This window comes from Brachyistius frenatus, unplaced genomic scaffold (genome assembly GCF_029030835.1).
Source record: "Brachyistius frenatus isolate BFR_SWC_R1_liver_20210118 unplaced genomic scaffold, ASM2903083v1 Contig_172, whole genome shotgun sequence".
Classification (NCBI taxonomy): Eukaryota; Metazoa; Chordata; class Actinopteri; family Embiotocidae; genus Brachyistius; species Brachyistius frenatus.
The window spans coordinates 275,296-300,113 of record NW_027210771.1 but is presented as its reverse complement, the minus strand read 5'-3'; the positions used below and the strand labels follow the sequence as shown (position 1 = coordinate 300,113).

Below are 24,818 nucleotides of genomic sequence, written 5' to 3'. Positions count from 1 at the left end.
CCTCACCATCCATCTGTTCACCGGACACACACTCCTGGTTGTCACGGGTTAGCAGCAGAACTGACGGTACTGTGGAGGGCTGAGGGGAGTGGGGGGGGGGGGGTGTGTGTGTGTGTGTGTGTGTGTGTGTGTGTGTGTGTGACCACATGACCAGCTGGATCAGGACCTCCTGAGGCAGTTAATGTTACATCATCTCTGATACGCATCAGCAACCATCAACCATCAGTGATGTCATCAACCATCAGTGATGTCATCATCCATCAGTGATGTCATCGTTGGTTTGTGAACGTTATGAATCCTCCAGTTCAGATTCTGTCCGTCACCATCTTGTTAGTTCGGAGCGGTTTGGAGCAGGAAGTGACCATATTTGGACGAGCTGGGGGAGGAGCCAGCGGTGGATCTGACCGATCTGATTGGAAACCTGATGATATTACGTCCCGCCCACCGATAGCTTTAACCTGACTGCACCACAGGCCTGTCAATCAAACAGACACGCCCCCCAAAACAGGTCTTCTTGAATCTTCTTTTCTAATGAATGAGGGATTATTTTCAGATGGACCTCCAGAAAACTAAGAAGAAGGAGTGACTTTAGCTAACAACACCGAGATAACTGATGGACACATTTTATTCACTTTGGATTTGATGAGAGAAGTTGAATGGGAGTCTATGGAGCCGGAGGCTTTTTGGAGCCGACCTCTAGTGGCACTCGCTGGTATTGCAGCTGAAGACACTTCTGCATCAGAACCATTTTACAGACCTGGAAGCTACGAACTCTTTTATATCCAGTCTGTGGTTGTGATGTTCAGGTTTCTGGTCTTGTGCTCAATTATTTGTATATTTTGGTGATGTAGTCGATGTGTTAATTTGCATAAAGAGCATCTATAAATACGTTTCGACTCCTCGACCTGTTTCTTTGTAGATTGTCTGACACCTACAGGTACAGGTGAGAACAGCAGATGTGTTTCAGGATAACTGGATAACAGGACAGCTGCATGATTCTGAATCTACTAAAACCTTCTCGTGTTTCTGTGGTCATTTCCTAACAGATTTGACTTATATAGCTGACAGTTGGATTTTCTTTTCTGTTGTTTATTACATTGCAATTCATAACTGGTACGAATCAAACGTTTTGAGATGACCTGATGTTAAAACACTGGCAGCATCCATGACGTCATCTCCACAAAATAAAAGTGGTCGTCAGCTCGTCTGGTTGCAGGTGAAGTTCTTGAGATGATCAGAGCGGCTGCAGCATTAACAGCAGTAGAAGGTCCTGATAGTGGCGGGGGGAGGTCAGAGGTCAGGTGGTGATAAGAAGGGACACATCAGTGCATTCTACAGGTTTCAGTCAAACGTCTCCCACTTCCTGCGAAGGTCCTCCACCTTCTTTTTTGGGGGCGTAGCGGGTCGGGCCATCGTCAGCAGGTCCCCGAAGGGATCCGGAGACTTCTGGCCGTCTCCCTCCGGACGAAGAGGCGTCGCCAGGACGTTGGTGGCCGTGGAGGGGACGGACGAGTCGGCCAGGCTGGACAGGGCGTGGTTGCTGGAGGAGGAGGTGACGGAGGGGAAGGTGGCCTGCAGCAGTCTGTAGTTGGGGGGCAGCGTGGAGCTGCCGGGCGAAGGCTGTCGGTAGAGACCCGGGGGGGTGGAGAAGGACTGGGGCTGAGGGGGGTGGTGCAGGTAGGAGCCGGGTGTAGGTCCGCGGACTGAACTGAAGGGGTTCCCACCGACCGTCAGGGAGTAGTGCATCGAAGGGGGGGGGCGGTGCAGAGACTGGGAGAAAGGGTTCAGTAGTATCTGAGGATGGAGGGCGAAGGGGGGCGGGGCCTGTGGGTAGGACCGGGGGGGGAGCGGCGGTTTACAGGAGGAGGACCCATCGACGTCCCCCCTGTCCGTCGAAGCGGTGGTCTGTGCTGAGGTGAGGGGGTCCAGGAGGCGGATCAGGTCTATGCTGTCCTCTGAGACCACAGCGGGTCTCAGTAGGTCTCTGTCGGAGGTCCTGCTCAGAGCCTGTCTGAACTCCTGCCCCCCCGACGTAGTCCTGCCTTCACCCGCTGGCTTGGAGCGGGACTGGCCCACAGGGGGCGCTAGGACCGTACCGAGCTCAGGCGTCTTTCTCCCGTGGGGACGAGGGATGGTGATGTTTCCGGCGGCGGAGGGGTCCAACAAGTCGGAGACTTCCCGACCCGGGGATGGCGCCTCCGCCTGCACGGGAAGCTGGACGGACGGCGGCCTGTCACAGGGAGGAGGGACAGAGACGGACGACATCGGGTCGTCCCGCTCGGCACTCCACAGCTTGTTGTAAGGGTTGGACAGCTTCAGGCCCGGGAGAGTCTGCGAGGTTTCAGCCATGTTCAGCTCCATCCGCTGCAAACACAAACACACAATTCAGACTTTACAGGACCGGGCCGCCGGCTTTTCAAAATAAAACAACATATATGAAGAACAACTTCCTCACAAACACTCGAAACTTTCTCGACAGCTAACGGATTATTATGAACCGTTTCCTTTGTGTTTAAAGGAAAGAACATCACACAACCAGGAGTTGTTTTCCAGTTGTTGGCATGGAAACGGTAATCACACGAACAAAAGGTTTTATATTTTGAGAGTGAAATGCTCCACAATATGAAAACATTCAGATTACATGTTTTATTTAGTTGGTTGTTGTATAATCACAATGTTACACTTCAGTGATGCTGACGGATCGATCGGCCGACCGAACCCACCGGATCGACCGGACCGGACCGACTGGACCGAACCGAACCCACCGGACCGACCGACCAGACCAACCGGACCAGACCGGACCGACCGAGCCGACCGGACCGACCGACCAGACCAACCGGACCGACCGACCAGACCAACCGGACCAGACCGGACCGACCGAGCCGACCGGACCGACCGACCAGACCAACCGGACCAGACCGGACCGACCGAGCCGACCGGACCGACCAGACCAACCGGACCAGACCGGACCGACCGGACCAACCGACATGACCCACCGGACCAACCGGTTGTACCAACAATAACGTTAAAGTAAAACCTGGAGTGTAACGTTACTTCAGTAACGCGTCAAACTACTCAGAGAGTTTTTTCCTCTCCATGAACGAGACGTGTTGGAAGACGTGTTGGAAGATGTGTTGGAGGAACGAAGGCTCATCAGAACCAGTTAGAATATTCTGGTACTTCATCATCATCACGTGTTACTCGGTGTCTTTACCAGAACTTTACAAACGATGCCGGACAACCAGGTTTCAGTAGATATACAATTTGGTTGAAGGGAAATTTCCACACGACACTGGCAACAGATGACAGTTTCCATGGTAACCAAACATCAAGACACCAAGAAAGGTTCAGACGGACCAAATATTTAACGGGAAACACTTCAGACAGACTGTCAGAGGAGAGCGAAGCATCGCCGGTCCGCAGAACCTTCGGACCTCTGACCTGGTAGCTGAACTTGGTCTGGAGCTCATCAGAAGCTTTGGGGGTCCTCAGGTCCTCCAGACTTTTAGCCAGAGCGATCTGCTGGCCGTCCGGCTCGTCCTGGCAGCCGAAGATGTCGCCCAGCAGGGTGACGTTGGAAAACCTCTCGATCACCGGGCTCGGAGGAGCCGTCAGGCTTTCTGCCCCGAAACTCGGGTCGTCGCCTTCGATCAGCTCCACCTCCTTCAGCGAGCGGTACGGCTGCGGCCTGCAGGGACACAAACACGTCTTCATGGGTCAGAACCTGAACCCAACCCAAACAAGGACCCCAAAATAAGCTCAGATAGGACTTCTTCTAGACCTTAGAGAAAAGAAGCATTTTGAAGCCTCGGTTTTAATGTCGTCTAATTCTCCGGTTTACAAACGACGTTTCTGTCATTGCTACGAAAACCGTGAAATTTAAGATGAACACGAGCGCTGTAGTTTATTTTTTTGTCAAATAACTCTGGGCAGGTTTTACTGGATGGAAACAGTCCACAACTATTTAGTTCTGTTTGAATCAGTCACACTGGAGGGGAGTCACTCACTGTTTATCTTTTAATGGGGTTCACTGAAAATCATTTTTTTTTTATGGTAAAATAAGTTAAAACGTGTTTTTTTTTACCATGTTGGGACACTTTCAACAAGTTCAACTTTCACTGCTGTAGTGAAGAATGAACTATGTGATGAAGTTTGAGGAGAGTCCTGATTGGTTGATAAGTTCTGGAAACCTGTTGGTTAATTTCATATCACAGCGGTGAGATATTAACATGGCACAGCAGGTTTTATGTAAATGTTTGGGAAACATTTTAAAGTTGAAATAAACATGGAAACGTGTTAACCTGATCTTCATCACGTTTAACATAAAGCCGTCACACTTATTGATTTATACATTATATATTTTTACATATAATAATCACCAGCGTGACATTTCTGCCCAAAACCTTCATCATGCCAGAGAATCCACCTTCCTCATCCTCATCACATGACTCTACTGGGACACTGTTGGTGTCATGAAACTGAGCGTTTGGTTGTTTTATTCCTGATGAAGACCCGACACAAACACGTCAGATCCACTTCCATCCGTAACTGATCCACCAGAACCTCAGCAACCTGCAACAGAACTGAATCTAATCAGAACCAGGACGGAGATGATGCTCACTAACCACAGCTTTAAAACGCTGCGCACACACACATGCATGTTTCCTCAGAGAGAGAAGAGGAGAACTGAGAGGCAGGTTCAGTAAGCAGAGAGAGTGAGCAGCCAATCAGAGGAGAGCGTACAGAGGAGACCATTCGAAAGGGGCGGAGAACAGGAAGCTGTCAGGAAACCCGGAGATGGAGTCATCGTCGTAGTGGAGCTCGTCTCCGGACGAATCCTCCGACAGAAAGACGGTGTAGTGACGAGTAGGACGGACTGAGCTACGGTGAGGAGAGGACAGGAGACAGAGGACAGGAGACAGGGGACAAAGGCGAGGGGACAGAGGACAGGACACAGGGGAGAGGAGATGGGACAGAAGACAGGAGACAGAGGAGAGAAAACAGGGGACACGACGGGACAGAAGACAGAGGACAGGTGACAGAGAGGGGACAGAAGACAAAGAAGAGGGGACAGGAGACAAAGGAGAGGGGACAGAGGACAGGGGACAGAAGACAGGGGACAGGGCACAGAGGAGAGAAAACAGGGGACAGAAGACAGGGGACAGAAGAGAGAAAACGGGACAGAGGGACAGAGGACAGGGGACAGAAGACAGGTGAGTCATCACACAGGGACAGGAAAGAACAAGAAAGTTAAGAAGAAGAAAGCTGAGAGTTAGTAATATTATCAAGAATGGGACCACATTTCACTTTCAAAACTCCATAAACTGGTCTCCTCAGTTCCCGAACGTTTACAGAGTGTTGTTAAAAGAAGAGGCGATGCAACACAGTGGTGAACATGAACCTGTCCCAACTCTGTCAGGTAGAGACTCCAGAACTGTTGTAATGTGTGTGTGTGTGTGTGTGTGTGTGTGTGTGTGTGTGTGTGTGTGTGTGTGTGTGTGTGTGTGTGTGTGTGTGTGTGTGGTTGTCTGTGTGTGTATGTGTGCGTGCGTGCGTGTGGTTGTCTGTGATCATCAGGTTGAATGAAATTCACCGTCATCAGAGCGTTGAGAGATAAAGTGGTTGTTGTGTAACAGCAGTGAAATATAACAACACTTTTGAAAACACTTTTCACTCAGTTCCAGCTGAGATATTAGTTCTTATCCGTCTACTTATATTTAGCCACTGCTGCTGCTGTTATAACTTCCTTATTCTAAGAAAACCTGATCAATAACGAGGCTCTAAAGGTGAGCAGGATTTTCCCTGTAAGTAGAAACAAACTCTCACTTTACAAAATGAACACAACTTCATTTAAACCCTTTGTTGTTATTTGTGTTCCTGGCATCCTGAAGCTGAACATCCTTCGCAGAGCTGATCCTGATGCTGATCCTGATGCTGATCCTGATGCTGATCCTGATGCTGATGCTGATCCTGATGCTGATGCTGACGGCGATACATCAATATCACCGACCACGCAGTCCAAATATCTACATTTACTCCTAGAAAGGAACTTTAATGAGCTGTTTCTAATATTTAGCTCCTCCAGGGAGCTTCTATCTGCTGTTTTCCAACGATGCTTCTGTTCAGCTCTGTAAGTTTCCCTTAACTTTCCCTTTCAGTGTCTCATCAGAGGCTGCAGATCAGAACCAGAACCAGAACCAGACTTCAGTAGCTTCTGAGCTGTAAACTAACTCCAGATGTTACATCACATTTCTGCTGCCCATCACAGTTCCTGCACCGGTTCTCCAAACACATTTGTACTGTAGATATTAATAATATAACTGAACATCATGAACGTCATCTTACTGGTCTGTGTTGCTCTCCAGACTCACGTTGCTGCTCGGCCTCTTCAGCAGCATCGGAGGACGACCCTGGAAACACACAGTCATCGTCAGTCGGCCTGAACGTGTTAGATTAAAACAACAATCAAATCAAATCAAATCAAATAATGAAACAAAACAAAATAAAATGAAACAGAATAACATAAAATAAAACAAAACAGAATAACATACAATTAAATTAAATGAAATAAAACAATAAAATAACAAAAATTAACAAAACAAAAAAAATGAATAAAATAAAATAAAACAAAACAGAATAGAAGAGAATAAAATAAAATTATAACTACTGAAGATGAGTTTATAGAATCTCCTGACGCACTGCAGAGAGTTTATCATGAAGGTCCTAGTGAGTCCACCCTCGTCCAAACAGGAAACAGATATTCTAACTATCTTCACCTCCTAGCCCCCCACCTCTCCCCCGCCTCACCTCAGGTCTGCCCACCTGTCCGAAGTGCACAGTGACGGGCCGATGGTCGTCCCAGGTCCTTAGAGGCCCCTCCCTCCTCACTGCCCCGCCGGAGGAGGTGAACCCAGCGGTGCCGTCGTCGTCGGTGACCGCCGACCCTCCAGAGGAGAAGCCGTTCTCGGCTTGCTCCTGCAGAGGAGGGATACAGGGGGGAGGAGGTTGGCACGGGAACAAAGAGTGATAGCACTGCAGGGGGAGGTGGAGGGGGAGGGGAAGGGAGGCTGCCCGCCGGGGCTGCAGGGAGCCGGGGGATGGTGGGGATCAGTTCAAGCAGGTGAGGGTCGTGACGGAGGTGCGTGCGGGAGAGAGGAACAGTCACACCTGACATGTGGAACGTAAACAACACAGAAGGATCCAGAATCACGTGATCGGAGAAACACACCTTCTGCTTCAGACGACTCTTCACCTCCTTGATACGCATCTTGGCGTGATCCTTGGCCTGTAAACACACAGTGAAGTGTGTCTTCATCTTCTTCTTCATCATCATCATCATCATCATCATCATCATCATCATCATCATCATCACTATCATCAATCATCCTGACAAACAGACAGCTTTCAACAGACACTCTACTGGTAGTCATTAATAATATCGCCCAGAAGTGCTTACAAACTTGTAAACCGTCTTCATGGCTGGGTTTGCCTTGGTCCTCACGGTGTTGAAGATGGCCCCGCCCCCTTTCTGTCAGAAGGAACATTTGCATGCGTTAGATTCAGACACCATCCTGGGATTCACACATTCAGTCAGAGATCACTGTCGTCTGTTAGGACACAGGAACGGGCTCAGACAGAGGTCATGTATTTAGAGTCATGTGATGCTAACATCCAGGTGAGCTCACCTTCACGGTGAACAGCCACTGGTGGTACGTCCTGTCACTGCCTGGAGACAGGAAACACACAATTTACCAAACATAACAGTTTAATCTCCTTCATCAGGTCATAACATCAGTTTAAAGGCTCTGATGTCAGACCTCCTCCATGTTGATCACTGACCTACGTTCTCCTCCATGTTGATCACTGACCTACGTTCTCCTCCATGTTGATCACTGACCTGCGTTCTCCTCCATGTTGATCACTGACCTACGTTCTCCTCCATGTTGATCTCTGACCTACGTTCTCCTCCATGTTGATCACTGACCTACGTTCTCCTCCATGTTGATCACTGACCTACGTTCTCCTCCTGTTGATCACTGACCTACGTTCTCCTCCATGTTGATCACTGACCTACGTTCTCCTCCATGTTGATCACTGACCTACGTTCTCCTCCATGTTGATCACTGACCTACGTTCTCCTCCATGTTGATCACTGACCTACGTTCTCCTCCATGTTGATCTCTGACCTGCGTTCTCCTCCATGTTGATCACTGACCTACGTTCTCCTCCATGTTGATCTCTGACCTACGTTCTCCTCCATGTTGATCACTGACCTACGTTCTCCTCCATGTTGATCACTGACCTACGTTCTCCTCCATGTTGATCACTGACCTACGTTCTCCTCCATGTTGATCACTGACCTACGTTCTCCTCCATGTTGATCTCTGACCTGCGTTCTCCTCCATGTTGATCACTGACCTACGTTCTCCTCCATGTTGATCACTGACCTACGTTCTCCTCCATGTTGATCACTGACCTGCGTTCTCCTCCATGTTGATCACTGACCTGCGTTCTCCTCCATGTTGATCTGACCTACGTTCTCCTCCATGTTGATCACTGACCTGACGTTCTCCTCCATGTTGATCACTGACCTACGTTCTCCTCCATGTTGATCACTGACCTACGTTCTCCTCCATGTTGATCACTGACCTGCGTTCCTCCTCACTGACCTATGTTGATCACTGACCTACGTTCTCCTCCTGTTGATCACTGACCTACGTTCTCCTCCATGTTGATCACTGACCTACGTTCTCCTCCATGTTGATCACTGACCTACGTTCTCCTCCATGTTGATCACTGACCTACGTTCTCCTCCATGTTGATCGTTCTCCTCCATGTTGATCACTGACCTACGTTCTCCTCCATGTTGATCACTGACCTACGTTCTCCTCCATGTTGATCACTGACCTGCGTTCTCCTCCATGTTGATCACTGACCTACGTTCTCCTCCATGTTGATCACTGACCTACGTTCTCCTCCATGTTGATCACTGACCTACGTTCTCCTCCATGTTGATCACTGACCTACGTTCTCCTCCATGTTGATCACTGACCTACGTTCTCCTCCATGTTGATCACTGACGTTCTCCTCCATGTTGATCACTGACCTTTCTCCTCCATGTTGATCACTGACCTACGTTCTCCTCCATGTTGATCACTGACCTTTCTCCTCCTGTTGATCACTGACCTGACATGTTGATCACTGACCTACGTTCTCCTCCATGTTGATCACTGACCTACGTTCTCCTCCATGTTGATCACTGACCTACGTTCTCCTCCATGTTGATCACTGACCTACGTTCTCCTCCATGTTGATCACTGACCTGCGTTCTCCTCCATGTTGATCACTGACCTACGTTCTCCTCCATGTTGATCACTGACCTACGTTCTCCTCCATGTTGATCACTGACCTACGTTCTCCTCCATGTTGATCACTGACCTACGTTCTCCTCCATGTTGATCACTGACCTGCGTTCTCCTCCATGTTGATCACTGACCTGACGTTCTCCTCCATGTTGATCACTGACCTACGTCTCCTCCATGTTGATCACTGACCTACGTTCTCCTCCATGTTGATCACTGACCTACGTTCTCCTCCATGTTGATCACTGACCTACGTTCTCCTCCATGTTGATCACTGACCTGACGTTCTCCTCCATGTTGATCACTGACCTACGTTCTCCTCCATGTTGATCACTGACCTACGTTCTCCTCCATGTTGATCACTGACCTACGTTCTCCTCCATGTTGATCTCTGACCTGCGTTCTCCTCCATGTTGATCACTGACCTACGTTCTCCTCCATGTTGATCACTGACCTACGTTCTCCTCCATGTTGATCACTGACCTACGTTCTCCTCCATGTTGATCACTGACCCTACGTTCTCCTCCATGTTGATCTCTGACCTACGTTCTCCTCCATGTTGATCACTGACCTACGTTCTCCTCCATGTTGATCACTGACCTACGTTCTCCTCCATGTTGATCACTGACCTACGTTCTCCTCCATGTTGATCACTGACCTACGTTCTCCTCCATGTTGATCACTGACCTGCGTTCTCCTCCATGTTGATCACTGACCTACGTTCTCCTCCATGTTGATCACTGACCTACGTTCTCCTCCATGTTGATCTCTGACCTGCGTTCTCCTCCATGTTGATCACTGACCTACGTTCTCCTCCTGTTGATCACTGACCTACGTTCTCCTCCTGTTGATCACTGACCTACGTTCTCCTCCTGTTGATCACTGACCTACTGATCCTGACGTTCTCCTCCATGTTGATCACTGACCTACGTTCTCCTCCATGTTGATCACTGACCTGCGTTCTCCTCCTGTTGATCACTGACCTTTCTCCTACATGTTGATCACTGACCTACGTTCTCCTCCATGTTGATCTCTGACCTACGTTCTCCTCCTGTTGATCACTGACCTACGTTCTCCTCCTGTTGATCACTGACCTACGTTCTCCTCCATGTTGATCACTGACCTACGTTCTCCTCCATGTTGATCACTGACCTACGTTCTCCTCCATGTTGATCACTGACCTACGTTCTCCTCCATGTTGATCACTAACCTACGTTCTCCTCCTGTTGATCACTGACCTACGTTCTCCTCCATGTTGATCAATGACCTGCGTTCTCCTCCATGTTGATCACTGACTGACACTGACCTGCGTTCTCCTCCATGTTGATCTCTGACCTACGTTCTCCTCCATGTTGATCACTGACCTACGTTCTCCTCCATGTTGATCACTGACCTACGTTCTCCTCCATGTTGATCACTGACCTGCGTTCTCCTCCTGTTGATCACTGACCTGCGTTCTCCTCCATGTTGATCACTGACCTACGTTCTCCTCCTGTTGATCACTGACCTACGTTCTCCTCCTGTTGATCACTGACCTGCGTTCTCCTCCTGTTGATCACTGACCTACGTTCTCCTCCATGTTGATCACTGACCTGCGTTCTCCTCCATGTTGATCACTGACCTACGTTCTCCTCCATGTTGATCACTGACCTGCGTTCTCCTCCATGTTGATCACTGACCTGCGTTCTCCTCCATGTTGATCACTGACCTACGTTCTCCTCCATGTTGATCACTGACCTACGTTCTCCTCCTGTTGATCACTGACCTACGTTCTCCTCCATGTTGATCACTGACCTACGTTCTCCTCCATGTTGATCACTGACCTACGTTCTCCTCCATGTTGATCACTGACCTACGTTCTCCTCCATGTTGATCACTGACCTACGTTCTCCTCCTGTTGATCACTGACCTACGTTCTCCTCCATGTTGATCACTGACCTACGTTCTCCTCCTGTTGATCACTGACCTACGTTCCCCTCCATGTTGATCTCTGACCTACGTTCTCCTCCATGTTGATCACTGACCTACGTTCTCCTCCATGTTGATCACTGACCTACGTTCTCCTCCTGTTGATCACTGACCTACGTTCTCCTCCATGTTGATCTCTGACCTACGTTCTCCTCCATGTTGATCACTGACCTACGTTCTCCTCCATGTTGATCACTGACCTACGTTCTCCTCCATGTTGATCACTGACCTACGTTCTCCTCCTGTTGATCACTGACCTACGTTCTCCTCCTGTTGATCACTGACCTACGTTCTCCTCCTGTTGATCACTGACCTACGTTCTCCTCCTGTTGATCACTGACCTGCCTTCTCCTCCATGTTGATCACTGACCTGCCTTCTCCTCCATGTTGATCACTGACCTGCCTTCTCCTCCATGTTGATCACTGACCTACGTTCTCCTCCATGTTGATCACTGACCTGCGTACTCCCCCATGTTGATCACTGACCTGCGTACTCCCCCATGTTGATCACTGACCTGCCTTCTCCTCCATGTTGATCACTGACCTGCCTTCTCCTCCATGTTGATCACTGACCTGCCTTCTCCTCCATGTTGATCTCTGACCTGCGCTCTCCTCCATGTTGATCACTGACCTACGTTCTCCTCCTGTTGATCACTGACCTGCCTTCTCCTCCATGTTGATCACTGACCTGCGTACTCCCCCATGTTGATCACTGACCTGCGTACTCCCCCATGTTGATCACTGACCTGCCTTCTCCTCCATGTTGATCACTGACCTGCCTTCTCCTCCATGTTGATCACTGACCTGCCTTCTCCTCCATGTTGATCTCTGACCTGCGCTCTCCTCCATGTTGATCACTGACCTACGTTCTCCTCCTGTTGATCACTGACCTGCCTTCTCCTCCATGTTGATCACTGACCTGCGTACTCCCCCATGTTGATCACTGACCTGCGTACTCCTCCATGTTGATCACTGACCTACGTTCTCCTCCTGTTGATCACTGACCTACGTTCTCCTCCTGTTGATCACTGACCTGCCTTCTCCTCCATGTTGATCACTGACCTGCCTTCTCCTCCATGTTGATCACTGACCTGCGTACTCCCCCATGTTGATCACTGACCTGCGTACTCCCCCATGTTGATCTCCTCCTCAAAGATGTCACTGAAACCTTCTCCTTCGTTCAGCTGGTCCAACCTGCCGTCGATGAACTGCAGGGAACACAATGTGTTACTGAGTGTGTGTTCGAGTGTGTGTCTGTGTGAGTGTGTGTGTGCGTGTGTGTTACTGTGTGTACCTGTTTAAAGAGCTGCAGCTGGATGGCGTTGTGCAGGAAGTGTCTCATGGCGCTGGATCGATGGGTGATAAAGGTTTCTTCATTAAATGTTATCGGTTCTCCCTGAAACACAGAAACAAACACACTTTGTTCAAATCTCTGTTTGTGGATGATTTTATGAAGTTGCAGAGAAAGAAACATATTAATCTGAAACACCCAACATGATGCACACACACACACACACACACACACACACACACACACACACACACACACACACACACACACACACACACACACACACACACACACACACACACGTTCCGTGTTCCCTGCTGCATGTATGACATCCTGACAGACTGTAGTGAACCTCCCACCCTCAGAGACACAGACAGGGACTCATTGTCATACAGCTGAGGGGACAATCACATCAACCTGGGCTTTCCATGAAGGGAAGCAGTGTGGTGGGCGGAGCTAGAGGCGGGGCCTATTTGCATATTCACACACATGTAAGTTTGTATAATTCCATGAAAGCCTCTTTAAGGTGTTGATAATATTGATATAATAGAAACTTAAATTTAAAAACTGATGTAAAATGTGAGGAATAACATGATAGAAGAAGAGTTCTCTTTGAGGAGACAGGAGGTCCTCCCCCCTCCTCCTCTTCCTTCTCCTCCTCCTCATCACAGTTCACTGACCGACTCGATCTGCAGAGCGTCCCTGTAGCTGCCGAACAAAGCCGCCTGACTCTTGAGGAAGGCTCGAGCCACTCCGTCCCCCGTCGTCGTGGAAACCTTCTTCAGACGGCTCTTTAAAGAGGAAACCTGCGGGACATGACGCAGTGTTGTTAGATCACACTTCTAACGGTTGCTCTGAACTCAGGCGTGGACGAGTGCAGCTCCTCACCACGTCGTTGGGCAGACTCTGGAGGTCATCGAAGGGCGTCTCCAGAGTGTTGGTGTCCACGTTCAGGACCACCACATCATCCAGAGCCATCCCTCGCACTCTCTACAGCAGCAGGGAGAACACGGAGCAGACAGTCAGCTGGTCACTGGGGCTCAACAACACACCAACAGAGGCTTCACTTCATAATGTAACAAGAACAAAACGCTGTATAGGAGATTATCAGAGAGAAAGTCAATGTGGGAAAAACAAAAAGATCAATAGATGAAATTAAGAGAAAATGGAAAATAAAATAGAAATATGCTCATACTGGTATAATGTTATTGTAAAACCACATTCTCTACGTATTCTTTGGTTTCCTGTGTCTCCTTCTCACCACAGTAAGAGCATCCATCTCTCCTAATGTTCATCTGATTAATATGTCTCCTTCACAATAAGAGCATCCATCTCTCCTAATGTTCATCTGATTAATACGTCTCCTTCACAATAAGAGCATCCATCTCTCCCAATGTTCATCTGAGTAATACGTCTCCTTCACAACAAGAGCATCCATCTCTCCCAATGTTCATCTGATTAATACCGTCAGTCGTACTAAAATACACAGTAATCTCTTCTCCTGTATTTACTGTCAGGTTTAGTAAATATCATTACAGCTGATAAATTGACCCGTTTCTAGTATTTTACATGTTCCAGTAGAAACACCCAATATTACAGATGTATTCAGTCAATAACAGAATGGACACCGTGTGTTAAACTGCACATATTAAAGATCCTCCCTGCACATTGTTAGTAGATCAGCTGGATGTTTTTCTGCAAGTGAAGTTTGAACCTTTAGTAAATACGACTCCATGTGTTTGTTTCAGACCTGTGTTTGTTTCAGACCTCCTATGATCTGCTTCCTGTGTGAAACTCACCTCCATCAGGCTGGAATGGACTCCGATGAGGTAAGGCATGGGGGCACTGAGAAATGAAACAGATTCACAGTTAACTATGTCTGTGAGGACAGCTGGAACCTGAACGCAGCAGTCAGTGACGGGTCCGATCCGCCTACACAGCTGGAACAACCACAGAGAACCAGTTTAAAGAACCAAGCATCCGTCAGACTGACTCCTCTGCTGCTGCACCTCCTCTTTATTTAAATACTCTTCAGCAGATATCAGATCAGATCATTAAAACTCAACACTACACCACATAGAATGTAACTTCAAACCTGTTTCACAATCATACTACCATTATTTGTTATTATATTATATTACAGGTAATATTACTCCCAACAAAAATATAAAAGCAACACTTTTATTTTTGCTCCCAATTTTCATGTTGAATAAAAGATCTGCACAGAAAAGGTTGAAGTATTTTTTGTTGAGCGTACATGTTGTTAGTACCTCCCTCTATATATCAATAATACTTAAAAAAAAAAAAAAAAAAAAGTACATGTTGTAACTGGTACACTTGGAGACAGCTGTTAAAGAGAGTTGATGGGTATTTTATGACCTTTAAATTCAGTACTTTTTAAACTGTTTAAAGGCTGCGGTCAGAACACCTCATTAAAAAAACACCAGTTCAGCTGCTGGAACATTTTCAGATGAAACCTCTGTGATAGATTAACAATGAGCATCATTTAAATCCATCAACAGTCAACACAGAGGAAACTAACATTCACCTTCAGCACTTTTTAAAACAACATGCAGGATTTGATGAAACATAGAAACGACTGTGTCTGGTTGTTGTTGCACTGATGTGTGTCATCTCGGGCTGTGTTAAAAAAAACCTCTCACTTACACACTATTGTGGTGCATCAATGAGTTCACACTGACCAGTACACAAAGATGTATTCAGCACTCACCAGCAGTAGTCTAAGAGGTGCTGAGGCAGCACCGGGATGTAAACGTGCTGCCAGTACATGGGATACAACATGGCTGCAGACCCGTGGACACACGCTGTCAGCTGGGGACAAACATGCAGGACACAACATGTGACGGCTCATTACTGCTCAACATACAAAGTCCAACAGCACTGAACGGTGTCAGGATACACTGGATGTGTGTGTTTAACAGTGGGTTCATGCATCGTCTTAATAATTAAACACAATGTTGGCAGGATGTCAGGGAGAGAACAGAAATAATCTACAAACTGAATCCATTCCTTCAGAAGTTGTTGCATAATACAATAATAATAATAATACAGCAGGTATATAGTAGTGGACATGAATGATTTCTTATTGTCAACAATCTACCGAAAGGATGAAAACCAGCAATGAACTGACCTAACTTACATGTATTAATAGACTGTTGAGATTTGAATAAACTACTGTATAATGTCCATGTTCTTCATGTCTCCAGACCAGAGACAGACACGTCTTCAGGTTGTCCATCTGTCCCTCTTTATGAATGTGAAAGTCTGGATATATTATATACACCACATTCATCTGGTTTGAGTCACAACTTATATAATGTGTATAATTTGTCTTGTCTGTCTTTTGACATTTTTACAAAACTGCATGTTGAGTTTTTATTCATTATTTTTGAAAGTTATGAAGGAGAAAGGCATGCTGGGAACTGATAATTGGTTTGTCCAATGACCTCGCTCCCTCTAATTGGTGATAATCTGCGTCAATGTCATAACGTCAACTTTTTTCTCAGCAGTTTACACTTATAGCAAGAAGTTTGGTGAACGACAAGATGATGGCTAAAGCTGATCAAATATTATTTGAGAAGCTGAACAGGACCAGAAGGACTTTTGATTATAGTTTCTGTAGAGAACAGCAGAGACGGGAATCTGGACCTGAGCAGTGTTGTTAACATGAACTTCTAATGTGTGAGTTCAGGTTTGTGTTTGTTATGAAGTGAGATCAGGGATCTAAGTCTGTGGAGGTGAAAGTGTGTCCTCTCATATGTTGGAGAATGTTTACCTGTAATCTGTGTCTGTAGTAATGTTTTACTGCAGCGTCATTAATGATGAATGATGAAATCAATACATGTGATTGACAGCCTGTGTGATCAGAGGCCGTCTTTCATTTACTCTGTGAAGGATTATAATGACTTTCTTTAATGGTTATTTGTTCGCTCCTTATCAACATAAGATGTTCAGATATTTAATAGTTGGAGGAGCACTGTTAGATTAGAGCTAATATAATTGAGCAGTTTAGATCAGCACCACGGACAGCAGCCTCCACCGATCACAGGTTTACAGGATGGAGCTCACTGAGTCTCTGTGGTGAGATTAAGTTGTCTAATCTGCAATTATCTGGAGTGGTTGTGTGTGAATACTCAGTTTTTTCGGGCCTGGTAGGGTCCAAGAAAATGATTTGCACCGGGTCCAATCACTACCATGTCTTAACTACATGTATTACATCAGTCCGTACAGACTGATGTAAACTAAAAGTTGACTGTGATGCAGTGGTTGTAGTTTGTATTAAAGGAACAGATCACCCAGAACCAACACTGGAGACCACTGATGTGTGTTTACAGTTTTCAGAAGAAGAAGCTGCAGCGTTGTCAGCATCAGTTCATTGCTGTTTTTAGTCTTTTTAAGGGAGTTGTAGATAAAAAGAAATAAGTTATCCTTCAGGGTCAGAGTCTCTAAATGCCAGTTTGGATCAAGAATATTGTAAATGTTGTGAACTTTGTCAAACTCTAACAAACAGGGGCCTCATTTATAAAACAGACATATAAACCACACTCTTGCTCTTTACTGAAACATTCAAACATCAGGTAGAAGAAGTGGCGTCGACTCACAGTGCTCAGTTTGCTACAGCAGATGAGGACTCGGCGTTCGTAAAGCATACTCGCGTACAGATGAAGCATGTTATTGACATCTACGGCGACAAAGTACTCGGTCAGGTTTCTCTGCAGGGATCAATCAAAACAAGAGAAACACAGAGGACAGAGTTATAAAACATATTGAACATCATAAAGCACAAAACACTGTATACAAATGAAAAATACAGCAAAGGAGACCCTGAACTGTTGAGCAGCTGAAATCCTATATCAGGCAAGAATGGGACCACATTTCACTTTCAAAACTCCAGAAACTGGTCTCCTCAGTTCCCAAACGTTTACAGAGTGTTGTTAAAAGAAGAGGTGATGCAGCACAGTGGTGAACATGAACCTGGAACAACTTTATAGAGACGTGTTGCTGCCATCAAATTCAAAATGAGCACATATTTTATAAAACAATAATATTTCTCAGTCTCAACATTTGATATGTCATAATTGGTCTATTTATAATTAAATATGAGTTCACATGATTTACAAATCATTGCATTCTGTTTTTATTTACATTTTATTCTATTTGGAAACAGGGTTGTATTTAGCTTGAAGAAAACACAAAGACTTAAAAGAATCTGAATCTATTTTCTGTTCATTAAATAAAGTTTTGTGTCTATTAAACAGTTCAATAATAAAAATCTATCAGTCTGCAGCAGATTTCACTTCACATCCATAAAAACACAGTTAACAGTGAAAACTATGGAAACTTTAAATGAATCTTTTTACTGTGTTCATGGTGCACAGTTCTTCCTGGACTTTGCATCATATTCAGACATGTTCTATCCATTATTTCTAATTCATGCAGTTTACGACACAAAGTCAGCTCCTCGTGGTCTCCTCATAAAGTCTCAGGGATGAAAGCTGTCTGTAATCTACCTGCAGAGGACAGATTAGCTGTACATCTGTGTTGGTGCAGCATGAAGCAAGATGGTGATACTCACGTTGTCGGGGATGCTGGGCAGCTCTCTGGTGTCAGGCACAGTGAAGAAGGAATGCTGCAGGCAGGCAGACAGACAGACAGAGACAGACAGACAGCAGGAGGGTCACACTGGGTTTACATCCATCACAGAGGAATCTACAGCACTGCGGTCACACTGGAAGGATACTTTCAGTCAACTTCATTTTCCTCATACCTGCAGTTACCGTAGTAACCCTGCTGAGGTGGCAGATCATACCTGTATGATCTTCACGTGTCATTTAATTTGAAAATGTTCTGATATTATCAGTGAAGCAACGATCGATGCTAATATCGCCCTCCGGTGGTGTTTTACATCGTCTTGTGAGGCGGTGCAGTCAGACTCACCACACCGAGGTGGATGGGGACCCCCGGCTCAGGAACGGGGAGCGTATGAAGTGACACCAGGAGCTCCTGCCACTGGCTCTCCTGAAACATCCAGAGGACACAGAGTCCACAAAATAGCCATTAGAAGAACATTATCACACACGGAGGAAGGTGAGCTGTGGTCTGTGAAGAGAACGACTGCAGAGCTATAAAGATGCTGCTGTCGTCTCTTTTTATTTTGGAGCAGGAAGTGACCATATTTGGATGCACTGGGGGAGGAGCCAGCGGTGGTTTTGACTCAATGTGACCACTGAGGACACTACGCCCTGCTCACATGTAGAGGAAACCTGACTGCACCACAGGCCTGTCAATCAAACAGACACATCCCCTAAAATGTAACGCTCTTTGAAGCCTAATATATCAGTCCCTCCAGGGTTCAGAGTTTTGTTTGTTGATTGTTGTGAGCACAAATGTTTGATTTTGCAGCGGATTTTCTCAAAAATGAAGATGTAATTTGTGCATGATTAAGTGAGTTTTTTTGTGTAAAATTGCATGAATTAGAAAAAAATTGCAAATCTACAAAACCATTTTTTTAAGCACTTCCTGATAAAGGAATAAATGTGTAATCACTTCCTGTAATAATAATCCTGCTGAAATCATTAAAATTTTTGTTTTGATCTTTTTTTAAACAACAACTACATCAGCTGTCAAAATAAGAGCTTTAGATGCTGTTTAATTCATGTTCATTCAACACATAGACCTGCTGGATGAAACAAACAAAGAAACGTCTCTGACAATTGGACGTGTGGAGAAAACTCATTTAACATCCAGTAATATGGAATCACTTCCTCTGATCACAAACATTTAATCACATCATTTTAATGTGGAGACCACATTTCCCACAAACCCCGTCACTTCCTGTTTCCTCCGGTGAACAAAGTTTTAACAGGAAACAGGAGCAGAGGATCTCTGGTTGGAAATGAGGAGTTATTTTTATGAATAAAGTCAGTTTTGTTTGAAAAGATTTACTTTGTTTTAATACTTTCAGAACAACTTCTGATGACGAAATTTTTTGAGGAAAAATTCCAGGAATTATAAGAAATTATAAGCTCCCGCAAATATTGTGGAGTCTGCTTAAATCTACAGTTTATGTGGAGTCTACGGAGCCCAGCCCTGGTGGCTGGTGCAAGACTTAAAGTATTGCACTTTAAGTCTTTTTTCAGACCCGGTCCACTGCCTCCACTTTTCTATAGTATAGAAACATTTTGAACTGTTTACACGTCCTCGAGGAAAAAAAACGTGAGCAGCTCAGATTCACAGAGAAACATAAAAACTGCTGCTAAAATCAAACGGTGATTAAATAAGATGCAGACGGTTGAGGGAGGCGACAGACAGGTGAACTCCTCACCTGGCCTTTCACTGTGTAATCTGCCAGGATGTTCAATAGCTTGTAGAAGACTTCAAACCAGGGCAGGTAGCTGGAGGACACAGAGGACAGGTGCTGAATACAGTCAGACCTCTGCTGCACAGGACTTCATGTTGGGCAATAATTCAGTCGTCACACTGTTTAAATGATTGTTATTCATCTGAAATCATTCCACTACATGAAGCTGTCAGCGGCAGACTCACCTGAGGATGCAGTAACAGGTGTGAGCTCCTGAAGACAGACGACAGAAACCAAACCTCTGTTTACTCTCAATGTCTGTCAGCACAAAGGTGAAGTTCTGTCCAACCTGGTTCACTGCGAGGCTGAGGAAGAGGAGGAGGAGGAGGAGGAGGAGGAGGAGGAGGAGGAGGAGGAGGAAGAGGAAGAGGAGGGGATGGGGAGGGGGAGGAGGAGTAAGAGGATGAGGAGGACGAGGACGAGGAGTAAGAGGAGGACGAGGTGAGACTCTTTAAAAAGGAGGAAAAACAAACTTCTTTTCTAGAAGAAATAACAGAAATAAACCATCTGAACCATCAACAGTTTGATTGATTGGTAACGTTGGTAACGTGTGTGTGTGTGTGTGTGTGTGTGTGTGTGTGTGTGTGTGTGTGTGTGTGTGTGTGTGTGTGTGTGTGTGTGTGTGTGTGTGTGTGTGTGTGTGTGTGTGTGTGTGTGTGTGCGTGCGTGCGTGTGTGTACCTGTCCATGCTGAAGGGGAAGCAGAACTTGGGGACCGTCTGAAGAGTTTCCTGTTGGACAGATGATGAAGAATAAAGGTGAGTCGTCCTGTATCAGATGGATCAGATGAATCTCTGACATCAATAAACAGCCTGTAAACAGGTGTTGATGCTCTGGTGAGCTTCAATCTGTGTGACACACATGAGGACGAGAAAACACGTCTCGGTTTCAGACCTGGTCGGTGTAGTCTTCAGGATACTGCCGTCGGACCTTGGACTCTGTTGGAGGAGAGACGTGACAGGCTGAACGTTCAGGAACATCTCAGGAGCTCGTGTATGGTAGAAGATTATTTCAGTAGCGTGGGAAACACGCACTCATTCCAACACAGGAAAATGGTATCACCATGGCAACGGTACACAATGATGTTTCAGAACAACAGTTTCCTGTTTCATCATGGCAGTGTATCTGTCTGCTGTTGCATGTGGTGTCCAGCAGGGGAGCTCCAACACGCTGGGAGTCACACTGATGTCTCAGAGCGTTTGTAGATAGATTATATAATATAATCTAGATATTGATTATTTAATATAGATTAACCCAACCCATGAAACCTACCATGTAATGTTCACGTTTTTATAAAAAATAAATAACAACGTATTTATGAAGCTGTACATAACAAATAATCCTCCACATATCAAACATACTGCGTGATATTCACTCATTGAACCGTCTCTAGTAAATGAGTGGAGCCGTTTACAACACGCATGTTTCAGACTGCACAGGAAGTGGAGAGAGGAACGGACTCCAACAGGAAGTAGTTCTTAGAAACAGAGCCGAGGAGCTTTCCTAAGTATCCAGGAAGTAACTCTCTCACTGCAGATTAAAGGGGATTAGACACCGACACTTTATTTATCATTAATCTTCCACCCAGCGGCTCCAAACCTTCCTGACCTCTGACCTCTGAGCAGGAGGCAGCGTTCAACTTCAACTGCTAGTAGTTAACTCCTTTAACCGAGAGGCTTCTTCAAACTCGTGTGGTACCGGCCGGTAACGATGGACTGACGGCTCTTAACATGTCACAGGTCAAATAATACACACATCAGTCACACACGTGTAAACTCTGGTTCGTGTGTGTGTTCTACATCTCTCTCACACACACACACTCACTCACTCACTCACACACACACACACACACACTCACTCACTCACTCACTCACTCACTCACTCACTCACCCCCACCCACCCACTCACTCACTCACTCACTCACTCACTCACTCACTCACTCACACACACACACACACACACACACACACACACACACACACACACACACACACACACACACACACACACACACACACACACACACACACACGCACTAGAAGCCTGACAGCTGTCGTCTCTGTTTCTGATCAGTGTCTGAAGGAAGTTTCTACGGTTTTAAATCTCTGCAGAACAGTTTTCATGGGAAAATCCATAAAACACAACACAGAAAAATATACACAACACAACATACACAACACAATACAATACGAAACATACACAACACAATATACACAACACAACAAAACATACACAATACACAACAAAACATACACAACAGAACAAAACATACACAACACAAAACATACACAACACAGCAAAATATACACAAAACAACAAAACAAGCACAACACATACACAACAAAACATACACAACACAACCAAACATACACAATAAAACATACACATCACAACACATACAACCAAACATACACAACCAAACATACACAACACATGCAACAAAACATACACAACACAACATACACAACACAACCAAACATACACAACCAAACATACACAATAAAACATACACAACACAACACATACAACAAAACATACACAACACAACCAAACATACACAATAAAACATACACAACACAACACATACAATCAAACATACACAACACAACACATACAACAAAACATACACAACACAACCAAACATACACAACAAAACAACACAATAAAACATACACAACACAACACATACAACCAAACATACACAACAAAACATACACAACACAACATATACAACACAACAAAACATACACAACACAACCAAACATACACAATAAAACATACACAACACAACACATACAACAAAACATACACAACACAACATACACAACACAACAAAACATACACAACACAACCAAACATACACAATAAAACATACACAACACAACACATACAACCAAACATACACAACACAACACATACAACCAAACATACACAACACAACATACACAATAAAACATACACAACACAACACATACAACCAAACATACACAACACAACACAACACATACAACCAAACATACACAACACAACATACACAATAAAACATACACAACACAACACATACAACCAAACATACACAACAAAACATACACAATAAAACATACACAACACAACACATACAACCAAACATACACAACAAAACATACAACACAACATATACAACACAACAAAACATACACAACACAACCAAACATACACAACACAACCAAACATACACAACACAACCAAACATACACAACAAAACATACACAACACAACACATACAACCAAACATACACAACAAAACATACACAACACAACACAACACAACATACACAACACAACAAAACAGTGTGAAGGAACAGGTGTGTCCTGTGTATCTGCAGGACTCACCTGAGCTGTGTGTTCCTGGATGACAGACCTCCACAAACACCTCAAACGTGGACTCAGGGTTCTCCCTGCAATACACAATCACACGCTACAGTCAGCTGAATGTATACATACACACATATATGTATGTATATATGTATGTCTATATATATATATATATATGTGTGTGTGTATATATGTATGTATATATACATGTATATATGTATCCTCTCTTTGTGCTGCTGTTTTAGTGAGTTTGAAGTTGTGTTTGTTGTCGCTGTGTGAACACATGACTCCATATTTCATCTCAGATATAAATCAGCTGGTTCTGAGCCAGTTAATGACACGTTATCTGGAGTCGTAGCTCCGCCTTCTTCATACCTGTGTCTCCAGCCCACCTGTGATGGAGAGAGGTTGAATCTGGAAAATATTCACTGACTTGTCTTTATGTCCTCAATCAGTGTTCATGTGTTAAGTAACTCCATTTTATCTGATGATACATGAACAGATGTTCTTGTAGACATTGATCCTCCTCATCATGGGAGAAGTCTTAGATTTCAGGATGGATATTATTCTCTGTTTCTGCTTTTAAAGGCTTCATTACAGTGAAGTGATGTCATTCTCTGAAATTATTCTTTAGTCATTTTATCCACCTGATTATTCCAGTTCCAGTGATGGAGGTGTGTGTGTACCAGGTGACCTACATCCTGTCTGCATCAATACACACATCACCTCACCACCAACCAACCCTCCTCAACAACACGCTGATAACTGGTCCCAGTGATGGAGGTCACTGCAGGTCTCCATGACAACAGGCTGATCTGGAAACAGGTCGTCTGTCCCTGATGACATCTGTCCATCCAGGTCACCGCCTCAGAGACTGAAGCATCTTCACTATGATCATTGAGACGTCAGGCTTCATAAACACACATGGAGCAGGTGACACGAGCTGTCAATCACAGAGTCTCCAATCCATCAGAGGAGCAGCTAACAGAGAGGCTAACAGCTAGCATGTCTGCTCAGCAACATCCGGTCCGTTCACTGTGTTCACACCGGCTGAACGTCCTCTCACGCGCCCCTTCTACCTGTCCTGCTGCCCGGACAGCTCGTGCTCACATGTTTATCTAACCTGTGGAAGACCAGAACAACTGAACCCGGAGACAGGACGTTTAAACGGACTGTTGTTGTGTTCCCTGACCGGAGCAACAGCTCTGTTTCCAGCCGGAACCGCAACAGGTCCGGGCCTCACACCGAGCCATGTCCCCCCCTCAACCTCCGGTGACCCACCGGGACACAGCCTCGCGCGGGACAGCGGACCAACGGTCGTACCTGATTCGGGACCCCATCCTGGTTCGTCCGCCCGCCGTCGCTGGCAGCAGGCCGCAGTGCGCAGACGCGTGAGTCCAGAGGTGTTGATGTGAAGCTAACCTGTCACACAGAGCTGGACAACGCCATGGTGCGTTGGTTCG

The 24,818-nt window shown here is 45.6% G+C and overlaps 1 protein-coding gene and 1 long non-coding RNA gene across 4 annotated transcripts; both read right to left on the bottom strand.

Moving 5' to 3' along the window:
• Positions 1–580: 580 nt before the first annotated feature.
• On the bottom strand, positions 581–24,815 carry dennd1a (DENN/MADD domain containing 1A). 3 transcript variants are annotated; one of them, XM_069717301.1, is made up of 23 exons: positions 24,679–24,815; positions 23,374–23,438; positions 20,896–20,939; positions 20,683–20,732; positions 20,188–20,307; positions 19,967–20,036; positions 18,580–18,660; positions 18,218–18,271; positions 17,244–17,354; positions 15,353–15,453; positions 14,421–14,466; positions 13,510–13,611; positions 13,302–13,427; positions 12,625–12,726; positions 12,451–12,538; positions 7,686–7,726; positions 7,457–7,528; positions 7,229–7,285; positions 6,823–6,975; positions 6,346–6,410; positions 4,744–4,881; positions 3,442–3,688; positions 581–2,364 (listed from the first exon to the last, which is right to left on the bottom strand). In XM_069717301.1, exons 1-23 carry the CDS (start codon positions 24,693–24,695, stop codon positions 1,342–1,344), a joined length of 2,973 nt encoding a protein of 990 aa, XP_069573402.1. In that variant the 5' UTR covers positions 24,696–24,815; the 3' UTR covers positions 581–1,341. The 3 variants fall into 3 exon arrangements, with proteins under 3 accessions (XP_069573402.1, XP_069573400.1, XP_069573401.1); XM_069717299.1 differs by lacking the exons at positions 581–2,364; positions 3,442–3,688; positions 4,744–4,881; ... (3 more) ...; positions 7,457–7,528; positions 7,686–7,726 and adding exons at positions 12,164–12,249; positions 12,336–12,392; XM_069717300.1 differs by lacking the exons at positions 581–2,364; positions 3,442–3,688; positions 4,744–4,881; ... (3 more) ...; positions 7,457–7,528; positions 7,686–7,726 and adding an exon at positions 12,302–12,335 and having other exon boundaries at positions 12,422–12,538.
• Positions 9,978–11,696, bottom strand: LOC138632041 (uncharacterized). The gene is made up of 4 exons (XR_011311788.1): positions 10,785–11,696; positions 10,372–10,485; positions 10,137–10,249; positions 9,978–10,078 (listed from the first exon to the last, which is right to left on the bottom strand). It is a non-coding gene; the product is annotated as an uncharacterized lncRNA (long non-coding RNA).
• Positions 24,816–24,818: the final 3 nt, after the last annotated feature.

Excerpts from the sequence above, each read along its gene's own strand:
- dennd1a (XM_069717301.1), bottom strand. Across the intron at positions 12,727-13,301 it reads ACGCTCTGCAGATCGAGTCG|GGAGAACCGATAACATTTAA; the intron begins GTCAGTGAACTG and ends TCTGTGTTTCAG. Across the intron at positions 7,286-7,456 it reads TGAAGACGGTTTACAAGTTT|GCCAAGGATCACGCCAAGAT; the intron begins GTAAGCACTTCT and ends GTGTGTTTACAG.